Below are 19,746 nucleotides of genomic sequence, written 5' to 3' on the forward strand. Positions count from 1 at the left end.
TAATTATCAGGACTACGTGTTTCAAATAGTACGGCAGGTCAGCACATGGAAAATTGACCGTTTCTCGGTGTCTTCCATCTTTGGCGACAATCGACAGATTCAGGATGATATCGGTGTGACAACCCCGAGAAGGACCCTGATTTTTAAGCTCATGTTCGACTACTTGGAATCGAATTTTTAAATAGTGTAATGGAGCAAATAGTTCGATGCAAATAGTTCGATGTAATGGACCATCGATGCAACGGTTTGAGTTTGATTCACGATGACTTTATTATATTTTTTTCTTCAAAAGCTCATCAAAAGATGAATTAGATTAATTAGATGAATTGTGATAATATGTACTTTACTGATGGGTTCTCTATGGATGAGTCCACAGGATTTGGAATGTTGAACAATTTTTTCAGCACCTCCCACAATCTTCAGTCTTCCTTGCTCAGTATATATTGCTGAATTGGCAACGATATACTGGGCTCTGGACAGCGTCCCCTCACGACCTGTTGAACACTATTACATTGTAACGGAAAGTCTTAGCTCTGTCGAAATAATCCGTTCATTGAGGCCGGAAAAGCACTCGCCGTACTTCCCTGAGTGAATACGAGAAATTTTGATTGCCTTATCCAGACGCTGTTATGTCATCACCTTGGTTTATTCTTAAGTCCATAAAAATGGAACGAAGATGGATTGGGCCGGTGGCTTCACTCGATTATCCCTAATGGGCTGTCCACATACCACGTGGACAACTTAAGGTGGGTAGGGGTCACGAAATGTCCATGCTTGTCCACGGTGAGGGGGGAGGGGGCATAGATAATTTCCACGTGGACAATTTTTTTTAAATACATTACGTCTAATCTGTATGCATGTATGTGGCGATTGACCCGTGTCAAAACAAAAAAAAACTTTTAAGCAGGTAGAATGCAATTTTCAGAACCGACTCGCACTCGTTTCCAATCGATTCGACCGATTCAGTAGTTGCTGGCTCTGTGTAAAGAGACTCTAAAAGTGCCGGTCGGACATGCGTACTTCTCTCTTTTTTCTCTTCTTGATCTTTTTCATTGAAATCTACATACTGAAACTAATGCACATAAATTGTGAGCGATGAAGATAACATCACAGGCTTAGTATTGTAATATAAAAAATGGTCGACATTGTTTTCTTAGATGCGGGCTTTGATCCAGTTTCTGTTCATGATTCAAAAACCACTTCGTTTCTATCTCTTCAGAACTTCCAAGGTTTTGCAAAATTGAAACACGAACAACAAATTCTTTTGTAGATGCCTCTATTGAAATGTGGTAATTTGTGAAATACTCTTCTATAGGTTAAACCGGAAAGTTCGTGCCGCTATTGATGTCAATCAAATCGAGGAATTCATTTAGAATAATATTCGGTAGACGACAGATCAGTTAACAGATTCACTACAAATATCCAAAAACTACCGTCCCTGAGCATCTGGTGCAGCTAGCAAATTGGTACGGCGTATGGATTCCACATTATTTGACCGAAATAAACTCAATGAATCACTTCTTGATCTGCGACTCGTCGTAATGGGCGATGAAAAGTCTTATAATTTATAACAATTTTGAATGGAAAATTGTTGGGATAATCGACATAAACCGTTATTTATTACCAAAGTCAGCCCTCACCCGCAAAAGGTCATCTTCTATGACAGGAACAGCACATCCATGTCAAACTCCAAAATTGCTTGCCAGAATGTCGAGGAGGAACATGGAATTCGGAGAAAAATGAAGAGTGATACAAACAACCTACAGGGTCATATTGAAGAAAGAGAAGAATAGTGAATAGATCGATATTATGGCACTGTTCACAAATTGCATAACGCTAGAAAATATGGATTTTGGACCTCCCTCCTCGTTAACGTATCGCAAGCTATACCCCTGAGACATAACAAGTAACACAATTTCGCCCCTTGATTATTTCACGATGATGTTGTTCGAATCTAGAATCTCATCTTGTTCGGAGATATTCAAAATCAACATACAACAAATATCGTAACGTAATCCTACGTCAACTATGTGGTCATGGTTCGGATACAACCCTACAACTTTCTTGGTTTTCCAAAAAATAAACAAATAAGAAAAAAAATCCGATTTTTTCTCCAAAAAAAGATAGGAATGTCCACGTAGACAATGAGAGGAGGGGTATAAGAAATGTCCACGGAGGGGGAGGAGGTGTCTAGAATCGTACTTTTGCTGTCCACGTGGTATGTGAACAGTCCCTAAGGCTAGCATCAACCCATGGTTCAAAAGTCGGGACTTTATTCGCACCTTCTCCCGACTCATGTCCAATCACTGTTCGTTAGACGCGCTACGCTTACCGTATTAATCTTGCTGACAACAATCTTTGTGTTTGTGGCCAAGGTTAGCACGACATCGAGCATGTTGTTTGGTCGTGCGAGGTGTATCTTGTCGCCAGATCGAATTTAGAAGAATCCCTTCGGGCCCGAGGAAGACAGTCAAATGTGCCGGTGAGAGATGTGTTGACTCGGTTAGACCCTGATTACATGTCCCAAATATATGTTTCCCTTAAAGCTAGCGATCTTCGTGTGTGATTGTCCCTATATCCTTATATCCTCCTGTTTTTCCACTGCGAGTAATAGGTCACCTTGGTATAAACAGTAGATTAAGTTGAAATGTAAATACACTATAGATATACGAATAGATTTAAGAATTCAGTGTGATTATCAACATTGTTACTATCCTTATATCCCACCCTTTTGCTGAAAAAAATGTCACCCTTCTAAACTCGAGTAGACCGCGAGTAATCGATTTCCTTCATATAATTAAGAATTCAGCTCCTTTAAACTTATGTAACTGAGCCTATAAAAATAAACGAATTTAATAAAAAAAAACCCTCATAGTATGCAGTCAGAGCGGACCATGTGTTACTAACCATGACGATATGGCCCTATATCATGTGCAGAAAAAGTGGACCATGTGTCAATCACTCGTATATTGGATTTAAATAATTTCCAAGCGCCGAATTCAAACCAACAAAACTTTTTCTTGAAGCTAATAGTCACCTTGTTGAAATGTGCTTGAACCCGTTAGCGTATAAAGTATATATTCTGAGTATATTAAAAAATGCACTTGGTCCACTCTGACTCAACGGATCAGTGGAAAACGTTGGTCTTCAGTGTGAATGATCGCAGAATGTATTATTTCAGAGTGCGATTTAGATTGTAGCGATGACAATGAATTTGAATTTGACGATTCTATTTGCGACGACTGTCTAAGATGATTGAAAATGGAAAAATAGGGTGTTTATGCCGTGCAATCATATTCATGCCTGTAATAGATGGCAGAGATTATTATGCTGAACTGCGTTCAGATACTTATGCAGTTCCAACCTCACACTTCTCGCTCTATTTTTTGAAACAGAATGGCACACTCTGACTCATAACTGTTAATTGATTGAAAAATATTTCGAAACTGTTCTGTCATAGTGAACTAAGTCTTAAAAAGTACTTCATTGGTTCAGTCAGAGTAAATCATGTACGTATTAAATGCCAATGGCTTGATACGTGATGTCTTTTACAATGATCATAGGTTAAAGTATTGCCAGAGTGTAGCTAACATTGCTGGGAACGATATTGAACGAAAGAATTAAGTGCTTCGGAAATTGCAGAACACTAAACTTCAAGTTCTCGGAATTATAAAAATGTCACATGGTTCGGTCTGACTTAACACCGACCAACTGTGACTTTAAACGCACGAACGCCTTAAGACTTAAATAGGGCCAATTACGACTGACGATTATTTGTATAGTTAGCGGACGCGCAACCATTTTTACAGAAACCCCCGAATTACAGGGATTTAATTATGAGATATTTGTAAAAATTAATTCAAACCTACCTTTATCGATTGTCAAGGACGCGATATATTTCATCTGGTATTTTTAGTTTGCTAAAACACACAAGGCACAGTAGTTTATTTTAAGGACACATTCACTACACTCAGTTTTGATTTGCTAGTTTGCAAAAATACCTATACCCAAATGCGAATCATATTCGCGATAAAACTAATAAATGCATTCAAGTTCCATCAAATTTCAGACCGTTTCAAATGGAAAAAGTTTCACTTCTTCCACCCCTGGAAGATATTTGTAGTTGAGCTTTAGCTGGTGGATGTTCTTCAGTAATCAATGAGTTTCTTAACTCCCGCTAGGCAGCGAAATTTATCAGGGATGTAGAACGGCTCGAACACGTGCGGGAAGGGGGTATCCCAGCCGGTAACTCGCGCAACGGGGGCTTCCAGATGAAGGAAACATTCCTCCTGGATGGTGGCCGCCAGCTCCGCTCCGAAACCACTGGTCAGTGGTGCCTCATGGGCAATCAGTACGCGACCTGTTTTCTTTGCCGACTGCAAAAAAAAAGAGAATGTAATGAACACAAGGTTAGCACTTTTGAACCAATCGCAATATCTTCAGAAACTGCAAAGACTATTTATCTATCTGTTGACACTTATCAACAGAAACAGAAGTACTTGCATCGCGATAAAAAAGCATAAACATGACTATTCGAAGACTCGGTTTCCGGTACTAGCAACTATAAATGTAACTTTTAAAGATCGTGCACTGCACATTCAACAAGTGGGTTCCTATTGCTACTTTACTTGTATATCTTAATTTAGCGTCATGAAGCATCTATTTCTGATTGTCCTTATTCTAACTGGACTTGCTACTACACAGGTTCACTAGTTATATTTATTGTCACCATAAGGGTATTCAATTTGTAATTTTATTTCAGGCAATCAATGCAACCTCAACATTCGAATGTTTCATGGTAAGCTTATTATTTTAGTGCTGAATTGAGCATATTTTGAGCAATCTACTTCCATTGCTACAGCATACCACCAAAACACTTAATGAAAAAAACTTATTAGAAGCGATAAAACTCATCGTTTCGACTGGGACTGAACTAGTGAAGCAATACGAATTATGCCAGAGCATCCCGCGGGACAACCCACCTACCATATCACAGGAAAGTGCTATAAAGGCATGTAAAACATGGTTGGAGGCTAGCATTGCATACGAGACGCAACAACTACGGAAGAAATTTAACAAATGGATAACTGAAATGGCTGAATTCATGTCGAATTTGAGGAAATGTACTAAAGGTCTATAGATAATTTCTTGTTCAAATTCACTAACATTAAAATAAAAACCCGATGAAAATATTTTCTTCACTTACGATGCAAATTGTCTCCTTATCCCATGGCAGAATAGACACCAAGTCGATAACTTCGCAGTTCACTCCATACTGTTGTTTTGCCATATCAGCCACCTCTTTCAACACATGAATCTGTGTCCCCCAGCCAATCAGTGTTACGTCGCTGCCAGTTCTCAAAACATCCGCCTTCCCAAGTGGAGATTCGAACGCGGCAACCGGAACCTCTTCTACAGCAGCTCGGTATAATGTCTTCGGTTCGAACACGATGCATGGATCTTTCTCTTTGATACAAGCCAGGAGCAGTCCTTTTGCTTTATTCGGACCGCGTGGTACAACCACCTTTAATCCGGGCGTATGCGCAAAATACGCTTCGGGACTCTGTGAATGGTAGCAAGCTCCGTGTCCTACCGCCCCACATGGTGCTCTAAACGTTAGCGAACCGCAATCGAACAGATTTCCACTGCGGTAGCGACATTTTGCCGCCTCGTTCACGATTTGATCGAACGCAGGAAAAATATAATCTGCAAATTGCATCTCGGCAATAGCGGTCGCTCCCGTATTGGCTATGCCAATAGCGAATCCGGCTATACCCTGCTCACAAAGTGGTGTATTGAAAACACGATCCTTTCCGTATTTCTTCTGTAATCCCATCGAACAGCGGAACACACCACCGAATGCAACGTCTTCGCCAAATACCAGAGCGGTATCGTCTCGCCCGAGCGCCAAATCCATTGCATTGTTAATGGCCTGGAACATGTTCATCTTTTGGGTTGGTCCGCCTACGGGAGCCTTCTGATCGGGAGTGTACACAAAATGGGACGAGGCACGAGAAAGGCATAATGCTGGTCCATTTCGAGTTAGGGCCTTCGCGAAAGTAGAGTTAATCAATTTCACTAAACTCATTCTCAAAAGTTTGTCTGAAATGCAAAAACCGCAAAAACAAATTGATTAGCTGACAACCGACAACGCTGACGCAAAATTCATTACATAATTGAGATGTGCGCCTAACAATCAGACATTAAATGAACAAACTATACTTATTGAATGTTTTCGGAATCAATGTTGATCAACAGGAAATAAATGATCACATACCGCATAAATATGATGTGCGCAGTTTTTATAAATTGGTATGTTTTTATCGTCAGAATAGTATGTTGTTGATACGGTTGAAACTGTTTACGTTTACGTAAACTGTCGTTTATGGTTTTTTTTGACATTTACGCAGTGGGTATAAGCAAGGCCCCTAGAAGTATATCCTAAGGTGGGCCAACTTGCTAAAACCACTCCTCAGCCATCTTGGAACTCTACTGTGTTTTGTTTGTAAACAAAACACAATACGATTGTGCAAAAGCTCGCTCGTGATCAGTCTGTCTCTTTCGCGCTTCAAGCAAATAATTCCCCTTCTGCTTTCTTCCGTGCTATTTTCATATACCGCTCCCCTAACCAACTTAGTGACGAAACGGCCTCACCTTAGGATATACTTCTGGGCGCCTTGGGTATAAGCAAGGCGCTTATATCAATGTATATATATATATATATATATATATATATATATATATATATATATATATATATATATATATATATATATATATATATATATATATATATATATATATATATATATATATATATTGAAATCACAATGCAACCCACCTTAGCAACAGGTTAGAGCTGAACGAGCTCGAAGCAAATCGATGACGGTAGCAGAACGGATGTGCCACGCGCATAATCAAACCACATCAACACGCGATATGGATAGCATGGACGACGCGACGCCGGAATGTGCTGACTCATGAAAATAGATTTAATAAAAGAGGTCTTCAGGGCCACGCTAGTTTAGTCTTAGTTTAACCTTTCGTGTAATCGATTCATAAAAGAGAAATAAAATTATTTTTTTGTTACGCTTGACCCACGACAACCGTAACTGGCGCAGTCTTGTGAAGTGGAGTGAAGTAGATGTGATTTCAGAGGGACCTGAAACTTAGTGCAAAATAAAAAAGCGCAAAGTGTAAGCAAACTTAGTGAACATAAGGATTGCTGTGAACCAAGAGTTTCCTAGGTGCCTAAGAAAAATAAAATCGAAAACCGACCGAGCACAGTTTACTGCAAACGACTGAGCTACCGGGAAAGCCACCAGTGAGCGGACATCATCTGGTTTGTGTAGCACAGGAGCCCGCACCCGGGTATTAGATGGGGGAAGGCGGCTGCAGGAACAGCCCTGAATTAACAATTAATTCACCATTCGGCATACACAATGTACAGATAGTGGAGAGGAAGGGGATGCAATCAGATACTTTTACACCGTGTACGAAAGCTCCACTTGACTCCACTACCCAGCAAACATTAAATCGTATAACTTTGCACATGATAAGTTACATATAATTTCGTATCAAATCACAATCGCATAAAATATCAATCAAAATATCGATCATATATATCTAAAATCGCATAAAATGCAAAAACACGATTTTCCATGTCATCGATGGATTGAGTGGTAACGTTGGCGTATCAAATCGCATATCAGTCCAAAAAGCATATCGTTATATACGGCTTTATATGCGTACAAAATATGGCATATACGTTTATCGCCTCCACTTTTGTGTGTATATGCTAGTTATCTGCATCATATATCATACAAATGTGTCTTGGTTGTATGTATATCGCCTCCAATTATAGCTATTCATACGACTTAATGTTTGCTGGGTAGTTACCTGGATAACATTGTTTTTTTGTGGAATAGTTGTTTGGAAATAATGCTTTTTTTTCTTAATATTTTACTGTAATTTTACTGTGGATCTCTATTTTAAAAAATGCGTCTGTAGAGATTTTCAGTTGTGACATACAGTGGCTGCGCTCTGTCGGAAATAATATGCAGGAATTGGTTTGAATCATTATCTAAAAGAAAACAAAGTAAAAAGGTCGTTTGTCAGACGTTGAATTCGAATTTCGAAACATTTCGAATCAATCCATCATCCGAATTTGAATCAACATATTATACAAAATGAACAGAGTATTTTAAACATAAAATATAATCAGGAGTTTTGAGTTCTCCGGAGCTTTGTTAGCTAGAAGATGCCATGTATGCTAAATGGTTATATCCATTTACATAATTTGTGGGCCCTATGTTTATGCTTAAATCAATAGTTCTTATTTTTCGTCCGAACAGCCCCAATGTTAGGATTATGCATTTTAAGTTACATTTCCAGTGGATATTGAATGACAATTAACACGTGCGTCTTATTGTGCGTAATTGTATTTCGGAGCATAAAGGACGCATGTAGAGCTTACCTGTTAGACGTGCGACTAATGAAGAGAATAGAGGATATGTTGCAAAATGCATGACCTATATTGACAACCTTGAACTGCCTATTCGTTCCATATCTTTTATGAAAAACGAGCGCCATTATACTACGACGAGCACAACGTGTTAGTAGTGCTTTGTTTTCGTGTCACTGGATAATCATGGAGGTCATGGCGTACAAAATAAGGCATCCTACTCCCGTCAGTAAACAACTAATTTAACCCTCCTATATTCGAGCATAGGTATGTGAGACCGAGAAATAAAAAAATCGTTCATCTCTCAGAAAACGTTAACACTACGACTTTGCGATTCTCTCTTGCTTGCTCATTCGTCGTCCGTCATTGTTTAGCGTATCGCATGTACATGTACCAATGTACCCAGGGGACGTGTGTCAATTTTTTAACACTTTCGCCCTGATACACCTACGCGAGTATAGGAGTAACATTTTTGGACAAGTGACTTTTTTCCTATTTTAACGGGTGTTAAATAAAAAATGAGAAGTTTTTCAATACCTTTCAGTAACTCAAATAAAGAGCGTAAAATTTGCTTTCTCCAAGAAAATTGCTCTTTGGGCTCCCTAGAAACAGTAGGCGTGTTTGGTTTTGCTAGTTTGAATTTAGTCAAAGCAAAGATGGCGTCGAAACAGCACGTGCTCCGCGAACGCATTGTACGGTTCTACGAAACGCATTTCCAGCAAGGAAAAAAGTTCACGGCGGCACATTTTAAACAAGGAAATGTACCTGTCAGTACGGTATATCGTATCCTGGGTTCCCTGAACGTAGAGAGGAAGGTCGGAAGTGGTCGTCCGGTGACGATAATGACGAAGCAGAGGAAGACATCGTTAAAGAAGCTGTTTGACAACAAGGACGCAACCAGCCTGCGTGACGCCGGTCGGAAATATGGCTGCTCCCACGTATTGATCCATCGAACCCTGAAGATGGAAGGAATCGTCTGCAGGAAGAAGACGAGGTCGTCGGAGTACACGGAGGAGCAGATTGAGACGGTTAAATCACAGTGTCAGTGGATGACCAAAAATACCGCGGGACGTCTTTCGTTCTGGGCGACGAAAGCTATTTTCCGCTGTCCAAAACGCTTATTCCAGGAAATGATAATTACTACTCCAGCGACAAGTCATCCATACCGCCTGAAGTGAAATACAAGTTCAAGCACAAGTTTGAAAAAAAGGTTATGTTGTACATCGCCATTTCCGACCGGGGCATTTCAAAGCCTTGGTTTAAGCCGAGCGGTCTGGCAATCAACCAACAAATCTATCGAGAAGAGTGCCTCGATAAAATCCTGCTGCCGTTCCTGAACGAGAATCACGCGGATGGGAAGTACGTCTTCTGGCCGGACAAGGCGTCTTCCCATTACGCCAAGAAGACGCTGGCGTATCGTGAGGAGAAAAAGATACCGTTCGTGCCGAAAGATCGTAACCCAACAAACTTGCCCCAGTGCCGCCCAATAGAGGACTTCTTTGGCTTACTCAGTGCCCTAGTGTATAAAAACAATTGGAGAACCCAGGACACGAAGCAACTGACTACAAGAATCCGGAATTGTATACGGAAAATGGACGTAAGTGTCGTACAACGTTCATGTGAGAGCATCGCGACAAAGTTGCGTCGAACAGCAGACCACGGCCCTTACTCAAACATTCACTGACATTTTTTTGAAGAAAATACATTATGTTATTAATAAAAAATACTGAAATCGATGAAAAAAAAATATTTTTTTTATATGTGATTGTAAAAATTCTCATTTTTTATTTAACACCCGTTAGAATATTGTTCAATGAAATGTATAAATTAATTTCAGTGACGTGAAATACCGGACTATTCTCGTTTGATTTTAGTTCTTTTTGTCACCGGATTGTACGGATTCATGTATTATTCGTTGATGTATTCGTCATTAGGTTCATACGTGCAAAAGCAAAATACAAATGTTTAACTTTCGTACAGTTATTCGCTAAATAGAATGGTCACACTTTTATTTTTATTTTTCTACATTAATTATTTTATAATATATGGCCTGAACAATATCGACAAGAAAACTAGTTGCAGGAAGTTATATCATCTTTTTATGTCCTATCAAAAAACCAGGCATTACCCGAAAAACACTCTACAACTGTATTAAATGTAAAAAATATGTTAGTCTCGAGCATGCAGTTATGGTATGTTCTTATTCTTAAACCAATGAAACCACAATCGATTAATACGTTTTTATGTTATTTTATGGCTTTTTTTATTTTCATGAATTATATTAGTTGCTTACTTTCAATTAATAACAGGAAAAAAGTCGAATTTCGTTATTTGGGTTGGAGTATCATCAATTACTCTGTTTTGAGGAGACCGAATAAGATGACCATGAAAAACTAAATGAACTAAAGGCAGTTTCAAATTACTAAAATTTGTATGAATTTTTTTGGCGTTATTTACCTACTAGAAGTACGTTGTTCTGACCCTAATTTAAGCTATTTTCTATGAACTTTTAGATATTCTCACCAAAACTTACCATTATAATATAAAAGTATCTTTAGACACAATTTTTGAATGATATTTTTCACTACTTGCAAGTAAAAGTGATTTTCATCTACATAGAGTACTAATTTGATTTGGGAAAAATAATTTTCATTCATAATTTTTATTTTAATAGTGTGTTTATTTCTTCTGCAAACCCATATTGTCATGCCTACTACCCCATTTCGTAATACTTTTCTTATAACAGTCCACTACATAGGAAAAGTATTGATATTAGGAGTAAAAATATTCAGATGAAATGAACGAACTAGTTTTTTTTCTTAAACAATGCTAGTGCTCAAAATCATAATTGCCCAACTGACATTTTAGCCGAAACTGAAATTTCAGTATTATTGATGTGTTAACTTAACTTAATTTCAATTATTTTTACTTCTCGTTACATCGACCAAAACGTAAATGAACAAAGTCAGAGTTACAGCATCGTTTGTTCCTTGGACGAAAAACATTTGACAGTGCTTGAGAAAAAGGTTGCATGTTTTTTGTGTGAAATGCACTTGAAAAAAAAATTGATTGATTCCATATGACCTGGATTGAGACGAAAAGTTTTCCGCTTGCTTCTAGTTTTAGACGAATGAAGTGCTCAGCACCCTAATTGCGAAAAAAAAAGTAATTACAATTGCTGACAAGAGATAAACTTCCATGAAGTTGCTCTAAAATCCGTACATAGTAGACATTAGAATGCTAATTCTGATATAAGAAGAAATCAAAGAAAAGATAAAACATTTTAGTTCGTGAAATGTTCTGTTTTTTTAGGCAGACTTATCTCACTTCTTAACTAGGCGAACCTAGCCAGAATTTTCACCTGCCCCCGGACTTCTGAATGCCAAAGGGGGACTAGGCTCTGCGGAATGCACGTATCTGCATGCTCGTGCTGTTTCAGTCCTGACCGAGAAATTGTCGGACAATCGCGCAGGTGCTAAGGATGACCGACTTTTGGATGCCGGCCAATTCCTTCTCCATATTCAACACCTTTAGCGCTTCCAGAAGTGTCTTCGGGACAATTCCAGTTCCAGAGAGAACGACTGGAACAATTCTTGGGACCTCCCTTAGCCCCCACAGTTCCTTGAGCTCCACGGCCAATGGTCGGTACTTGCAGATTTTGCGACCGTGGGTCTCCTCCAGATTCTGGTTCAGTGGAATAGCGACATCGATAATGGTGACTTTGCGGTCGCTCTTGTCGTAAACCATTATATCTGGCCGGTTGTGGTGGATCGAGAGGTCGGTCAGAACAGTGCGATCCCAGTACAGCTTGAAACGGTCATTTTCCAGGACAGGTGCAGGCAGGTACCGGTAGTTTGGTACGTTGTCTTCCAGTAGAGCACATTGGAGCGCCAGTTGTCGATGAACAATACGGGCCACGTTGTTGTGGCGCTCGGTGTAGGCTGCGTTGGCCAAAACGGGACAGCCTCCCATAATGTGCTCTATGTTTTCACTTGGTTGATGGCACATCCGGCAAATGTCATCAACGTCTTGATGCCAGACGTACCGCCTGCAGTTTCTCGTCGGCATTATCCTGTCCTGGATGGCTATCATGTCGGCTTCTACTACTGAAGAGAGTTCACCACGCGTTAGCCACAGATTAGATGCGGCCTTGTCGACGTGTGGCCGATCCAGTTGATGGGGGTGGGCACCATGCACTGCCTTCTGCTTCCAAGCTGCAATCTTCTCCTCCACTGTCTGCAGATTGCAGTTGAGTTGGTACTCCGCTTGCGCCAAGTGCAGAGCGCTGTATCCTCTGTCGGCGGCGCAGACAGCCCGGTATAGCGCGTTTTGGTTGGCGCGTTCTGCGAAGTACTCGCGCAGTTGTCGTACCTGGGCAACACACAGTGCAGATATGTCGACTATTTATGTATGTATGTATTTTATGTATGTATTGTTTATTTTTTTATTTATTTTTTATCCCTTTTGTTTATTTTAGGCTCATTAACATTTTAGCTGTAACAGAGCCGAATTTTAATCGTGTACATGTCACATGTTTATCATATCTGAGGGGTTTAGAATGAAAGGGGTGTAAGTGATTTGATCGACTTAGCTGTAAATACATTCCCAGCTGTATTTGACAATGTGGAAGATAGGTCAGAACCTCATCTATCGGATTGTATAGCAAACTTAAATTGGAACGTTTTTGCAGTTTTACTTCTGTTCATTATCCAGATATACCGGACAGCGGAGACAGTTGATTGATCATTGTTGAGTTATTTATAGAACAGCAGCCCCATGTGTCTTGCAGAGCAGAGCAGTTGTATGGATGTATCGATCTTATTTCGACCATGGATCGAGCTCCATCGCTGATGATTGTTGCGTGGACGTAGTTATTCTGTAACAACACAAAGATGGTCAATGAGGGCCCTGAGTTTTGAACTCACGATCGATCATTTACTAAGCGAACGCGCAGTCAATGTGGCTACGGAGACCCCCAACTGTTTATTTTTAGATGATAAATGTAATGCGAAAAATATTTTTTGGAAATATGTTATTATTTTCTATATATACTTTTACGACGTTATTCGTTGATACATTCAATTCTGTACCATTTGAGTAACTGAACTGACAGTTATGCCTGGTATGTGAACTTCCTATTTTCCTGGCTACTAAAGGAGGCCGGAGGCCCGGAGGTCAAATATTTGATATTTTTTGACAGATAAGGTTTGATTTGATATTTGCACAAACACTATTTTGTTTGCCACTCTTCAATTTTCAACAGTGGTAAACAATGTCAAACACCGAACATGGAAAAAATCCGCTGAAATATTCAAGGTAACTTAACCATGTACCGACAGGTTCGAAGAACAGACTGAAATAATATTTTAGACACCCAATAATTGAATATTTGCTTGTCGTGTTTTGTGTAGAATATATTTGATCAGTACACGTTGACCAAATTTTATCTGTCAAAAAGAGTCAAATATTTGGCTTCGGTCAAACAGTGTATGAGCACCCTAATACAATCAAAGTTTAACACAACCAAAACCCGTGAATCTTCCCACCTTCCATTCTTCATCTCGGTGAACGCGGATTGCGAAGTGGGTGCAACTTAATTTTATACAAAATAAAGTTCAACCCTGCGATCGAAAAGCAAAAGTTTGTGCACGGAGAGAGAACTGCTTCAGTTCATCGCGAGATCTCACGCTCGATGGAATGACGGGAAAGAATCTACTGCCAGGAAATTTCGTGTGTATTGCAACTATAAATGACGTAATGTTTTTGTGCTGGCACCAAGACTAAGTATACGAAGTATACTGAAGTGAAGGATAGCACCCGATCCGACCCAGCAGAGAGCAGGAAAATTGGTTCGTTCTTTGCAAATTGAAATATACTTTGGTTCGGGAGTTGTGCCTCCGGGTTTACGACAGAGCAGAGAAAAGGAATCGTTTCTAAATTGTGTGTGCTATGGTGTAGAAAATTACGGTGTTAACACAAAGAAAGTGAGAAAAAATAAAGGTGTCTGCCCTTTTGGGTGCAGAGTGAAGAAATTCGAAAAGAAAATGGTTGATAATTTTGAATGTGCTGGTTACACTTTTTACTCCAAATTTGACTCGGGAAATCTGGGCAAAGTCGAGCTGGTTAGATGCTGTGAGGGTAAGTACACTTGTTAGGGCCCGATAATCAGCTGAAAAGTGCAGCATTGTGGTTTTGTTTTGGCATTGCGAAAGGGATGAAATTGTCAGTAAGAAGAGGCAAAGTGTCGCAGTTTTTTCTCATTTATTCCTATTGGCCTACTTGTTTTGTAATTGTGTGGGAGACGGTAAGGGAGAGTGTTGCCAGCAGTGGTTGGTGGATCCCCAATTTTTGCATTTTCCAATCAGAATTTAAAAATAAGGACGTTATTTAAATACTAATATGAAAGAAATTGTTGCGAAACTATTGACAATGATGATATTTCATTTGAATACAGGGTGAACTCGATTATATAGTCTCTGATTTCCTTTCACTGCATATAATCGAATTGATTTTTTTACTTGTTTTTTACACATCTTGTTTGTTTTTTTTTTCAATAAAAAACAGTCAGAAAACACCTTTCTCACACGAAAAAAAAAATTATCAAGAATCTCTCAGAACGTCATAGACGATCATTTTTTTTATGGAAAAACGGTCGAATTTCAACAATGACAGAGTTATAGAACTTATTTATTGTTCCAAGATATGTATACCTCCAACTAGCTCTACTTCAAAAAGTACGCTACGTAGGGCAATTGGTACTTTCGTATTAGCGTCACCGGAGCCGAAATACAATAGATAGCATTTTTATTGTTCGCACTGACATTCAAATATTATTTGTATTGTTGTTACCTTGTTGTATGCAGTGTTTTGTCATTTTTAGTGCAACGAAAATGTGTATTTGCGATTTGGGGTATTTAAATATATACGCCACCGCAGCGCAATTTGCATTATGAATTGGTTTTTCTTAATTAAAATTATTCTGGGGTCAACGTAATGGGGACGTAGTCCCCATCAATCGATGATAAGGAACAGAGGCGGCCCTAAGTCGGCCGCCGACCTGCCGTCGGAAGCGGCGGCCTTTCGCAAACAAACCTGTGTTCCATCGATCGCCCGGTTAGTTTGACACATAGGAGACGATCCTTTAGTTAGGTTCCACCAAGCGTCGGATGGCATACGTTTACCCGGTTAAGTTTTGCTTTGAAATATATCATTTATTGTATTTTGACTCCGGTGACGCTAATACGAAAGTACCGGGCAATTCAGTTGCCTTCATTTGAAAGATGAGAAAATCTAGTTTGAGATATAGTTGTGGAACATCCAGTGGCGTAGCGTGACCGGGTGACACCCGGGTGGGTAACTTGGGTGTCACCCTTTTGTTTTCGTTCCCTAATGAACAACCAAATTAACTGATCCAAAAAATCTAAATTTGAGGTTAATTATAATTAATAATTTGATTTTTTAAGCGTTTGGTTTTTAATTAACAGAAATTGAAAATAACCGCACAATAGCGATCACCATTGTCAGCAACATTGTTCTCATCTTCATCCATTTTTTTGAATTTTCTATGTTTTTTTTTTCATATTTTTATTGGTAAAAATATTAGCTATTACTATTAAGTGATTTGTTGTTATTCTTCTATTGTTTACCGAGCGCGGGAAGCTCTTTAGTTTTTTTGCCGCTGAAGTCCATATGAAAATATTACTCATGGATCTATTCTCGTACATTTTTATTAGAAACCGACGCATGTTTGCTGAGTTTTTTGAGTTTTCAAACTTATAGATGTATTCAAACAGATTCATCATACCTTTCAAGATTAGTTTATTAATGTAGAATATTTTCTGTTCTAAGCATCATTTACATTACAAAAACTTGGTTGGGTACTGCATGGCGGCTACAATGAACCTTGTCAAGATAAAACACCTACAGTATCATCGTGATTGACCATCATTAACCAATATTTTTCTGTACAGCTTCGTTAATCGTGGGAAATATTTGGTTGCCCGGAGAAATCGTGCCGATTTTATGAAAAAATCAAAAGCATTGTTTTTATAGACATGCATATCTTATATATGTACCGTTTTGTATTTGTGCGATATAGTGAGCCACAGTTCTTTCAGGATCCTGAACAAATGATAATCTAAAGAAGTAATATCTGCTAAATACGACGAGTACCAGCCAGACTACAAAAAATGTTTGCCGAATTGTCAATTAGGTTTGGCGTTGTCCTGGAGTAATACGATCCCCATCATATTGGATAATTCTGGCCTTAAACTCACCTCAGAAGTGTTCAGGTGCCGTGTAGGCACCTGGACAGCTCTCGAACTCCACTGAAAGCTGAGATTTAGGCACTCCAACAGTTTCTTAAGCCAACTAGCAATTGATATGTTGGCATTTTCCGAGCAGGGCTCGTAAGATAAGGGATTCCATCTGGGAGAGTAGAAACTCGCAATACTAATTTTTTTCTTCCAATCCAACCAGACACAGTGTATGATTTCTTCGAGGCAAAAACCGATACGTGTTTTAGTTGCGTTGATGAAGTGAATCGCAAATGGGGATGCATTCAATCAAATGTTTTTGATCAAATAATATGTAACCTGTTGAGACAGATTTATCGGAATTCTCCCAGCGAATTAAAACAGCTCTTTTCCGAGTGTTAATCAGCTTCAAGCTACAATTTACTTCATGAAATAAAGGTTCACAATAATGCATCGAAACAACTTACAATTTAGTCTCCGATTGTAGTAACAAATTAAAGAATCCAAAAAAGTACTTATTTTAGCAAAGATTACTAGTCTCGTCCCCTAATCGTTCAGATTTAGAAATATATATATATTGTTTACAATTCTTCGTTTTACTCTTCTTTCTCATTCCTCTTCCTCGCTTATCATCACCTCTGACAGTTGTAGTTTAGGGTTTAGCCGTTAGTGGGTGATGGTGCGTAAGTATTGTTTTTGAGGGGCTGTTTCGGCGAACATCCTCCCCCGCGTGTCGCCTTAACTTCCGATGTGGCGTCACTAGAGTTCCCTACGTCGATCACAGCCACTTTTATCGCAGGTCTTTTCAAAATTCCTCCCGGCGTTAATACCTCTGCCCGACGAACCACTCCATCCTTGCCTGGTGTAACTCGAATTACGCGTCCTCTAACCCAGCGGTTTCTCACATAGACTAGTTCACCTTCCTTTATTGGTCGTACGTCCCGAAACCATTTAGTTCGCCTTGTGATCGTCGGTAAATATTCTACTATCCAGCGACGCCAAAAATTGTCCAGAGTATATTGCACCATATTCCAGCTATTCTGCAAGGCCACTCCGCTATCCGTTGGGTTCCTTTCAGGCTCGCGGACTCCGTTCGAGCTCATCAACAAGAAATGGTTCGGAGTTAGAGCTTCATGATCGGCCGTTTCCAAGGGGATGAAAGTAAGGGGTCGCGAATTTACCATGTTCTCCGCTTCAGCTATGATGGTTGCCAGTGATTCCTCATCTAACTTCCGGATTATCGGAATTGATCCTAGTGCTGCTTTAACAGCCCGAACCATTCTCTCCCAGCAACCTCCCATGTGCGGGGCAGAAGGTGGGTTGAATCGCCATTGCGTTATCGCGTTGGTGAAAGTACTGCTGAGCTCCAAGTTTATTTTTTTTATTTCGTCCGTCAGGTCTCGACTTGCTCCGACAAAATTAGTTCCATTGTCGGAATAGATTTCTAAGGGAGAACCGCGACGCGCAATGAACCTTCTTATCGCCTTCTTACAGGAGTCCGTAGATAGACTTGCGACAACCTCAAGATGCACTGCCCGAACAGTGAGGCATGTAAATAGGCAAATCCAACGCTTCGCCACACTCCTTCCTATTTTAATGAAGTATGGACCAAAGATGTCCACGCCCACGTATGTGAAAGGGCGCACGAATGGTTTCAATCGTACTGCAGGTAGCGGTCCCATTTTTGGGGCGACAGGCGTTGCCTTGTACACTCGACACCACATACAGCGCTTCCTGGTTAGGCGAATTTCCACTCGTAATCGTGGAACGTGAAATTTCTGCCTTACTTCATTGACTACGGTTTCATCGTTGGCATGACCGTATCTTCGATGGTAATAATCCAACATCAAGTTCGTTACGCGATGGTTCCTCGGTAAAATTATTGGAAACTTCGTATCATAGCACAATATATCCGCTGCGGCCGCACGACTTCCCACTCGTAACACTCCGTTGTTGTCGACGAATGGTGTAAGTTTCACGATAGTACTGTTTGATCTTCTCCATCGATATTCAAACAGACGATGATCATCTCGTTTCGACTTCAGGATAGCTACTTCCTCTGAAAAAGCATGAGATTGTGCACTTCGCCACAAAATATTTTCCGCCATTTGCACTTCTTCACTAGTAATCCCAGTCGAGTCCATTGATTTCAATTTAGGAGAGCGTAATTTGTTGATAAAATGGCAAACGTATGCCATACAACGTAGTAGCCTCTCGAATTTTGAGAATCTTTCAGTGTTTACTACTGGTTGTACCATATAGTGATTGCAAACAACCCCTGCTCGGAGTTCCATATCGCTTTCATTTGCACACTCTTCATCACCAGAATCTGCCGTCCATTGTACGTCTTGTTCATACAGAAATGCTGGTCCCTGGAACCATCGACCTTGTACATTGCAAGTAGGGCCTTTTCCCCACTTGGTTGCTTCGTCTGCAACGTTGTTCTTGGTGAAAATCCATCTCCACTCTTGAATATTAGATAAACTTAGTATTTCGTCGACTCTGAAGGCCACGAATTGACGATACCTGCGTACGTCAGACTTTATCCATGAACAGACGGTTGAAGAATCAGTCCAAAAATAAGTTTTATTAATTTTCAGGGTATGATTTTGTTCTATGGACTTCCGCAAGCGGGCTCCCAGCAACGCTGCCATCAATTCCAATCGTGGTATTGAAAGCCCTCGAAGGGGTGCAACCTTTGTTTTCGATGATACAAGTGCGACCCTGATCTGCCCTTTGTCGAGTATGCGGAAATATGCTACAGCCGCATAAGCTTGCTCGCTGGCATCTACAAATACATGCAGCTCCAAAGACTTGTAACTGTCGATGTCGTATCCTGGAAAATAGCAACGGGGTATGCACAATCCGTCCATTTTCTTGAGCACTGAAAGCCAGTCCCACCAACGCATTGCAATCTCCTCTGGTATCTTTTCATCCCACGCGGTTTCTGCCCTCCAAACATCCTGGATAAGTATCTTCCCGTGGACCACAAACGAAGCTACAAGACCCAGTGGATCGTATATGCTC

General features: G+C 40.0%; 2 protein-coding genes across 5 annotated transcripts in view; one reads left to right on the forward strand and one right to left on the reverse strand.

Moving 5' to 3' along the window:
* Nucleotides 1-4,012: 4,012 nt before the first annotated feature.
* Nucleotides 4,013-6,400, reverse strand: LOC129771474 (2-oxoisovalerate dehydrogenase subunit beta, mitochondrial). 2 transcript variants are annotated; one of them, XM_055775151.1, is made up of 3 exons: nt 6,278-6,400; nt 5,207-6,102; nt 4,013-4,376 (listed from the first exon to the last, which is right to left on the reverse strand). In XM_055775151.1, exons 2-3 carry the CDS (start codon nt 6,086-6,088, stop codon nt 4,149-4,151), a joined length of 1,110 nt encoding a protein of 369 aa, XP_055631126.1. In that variant the 5' UTR covers nt 6,089-6,102; nt 6,278-6,400; the 3' UTR covers nt 4,013-4,148. The 2 variants fall into 2 exon arrangements, with proteins under 2 accessions (XP_055631126.1, XP_055631127.1); XM_055775152.1 differs by having other exon boundaries at nt 6,173-6,310.
* Nucleotides 6,401-14,144: 7,744 nt separating this feature from the next.
* LOC129770842 (uncharacterized) overlaps nt 14,145-19,746 on the forward strand; it is a 42,333-nt gene continuing 36,731 nt past the window's right edge. For all 3 annotated transcript variants that reach the window (XM_055773953.1, XM_055773954.1, XM_055773955.1), the window contains exon 1: nt 14,145-14,602. In XM_055773953.1, coding sequence (XP_055629928.1) covers nt 14,509-14,602 — 94 coding nt within the window. In that variant the 5' untranslated portion in view covers nt 14,145-14,508. The remainder of the gene's footprint in view (nt 14,603-19,746) is intronic.

This window comes from Toxorhynchites rutilus, chromosome 2 (genome assembly GCF_029784135.1).
Source record: "Toxorhynchites rutilus septentrionalis strain SRP chromosome 2, ASM2978413v1, whole genome shotgun sequence".
NCBI classification, from domain to species: domain Eukaryota; kingdom Metazoa; phylum Arthropoda; class Insecta; order Diptera; family Culicidae; genus Toxorhynchites; species Toxorhynchites rutilus.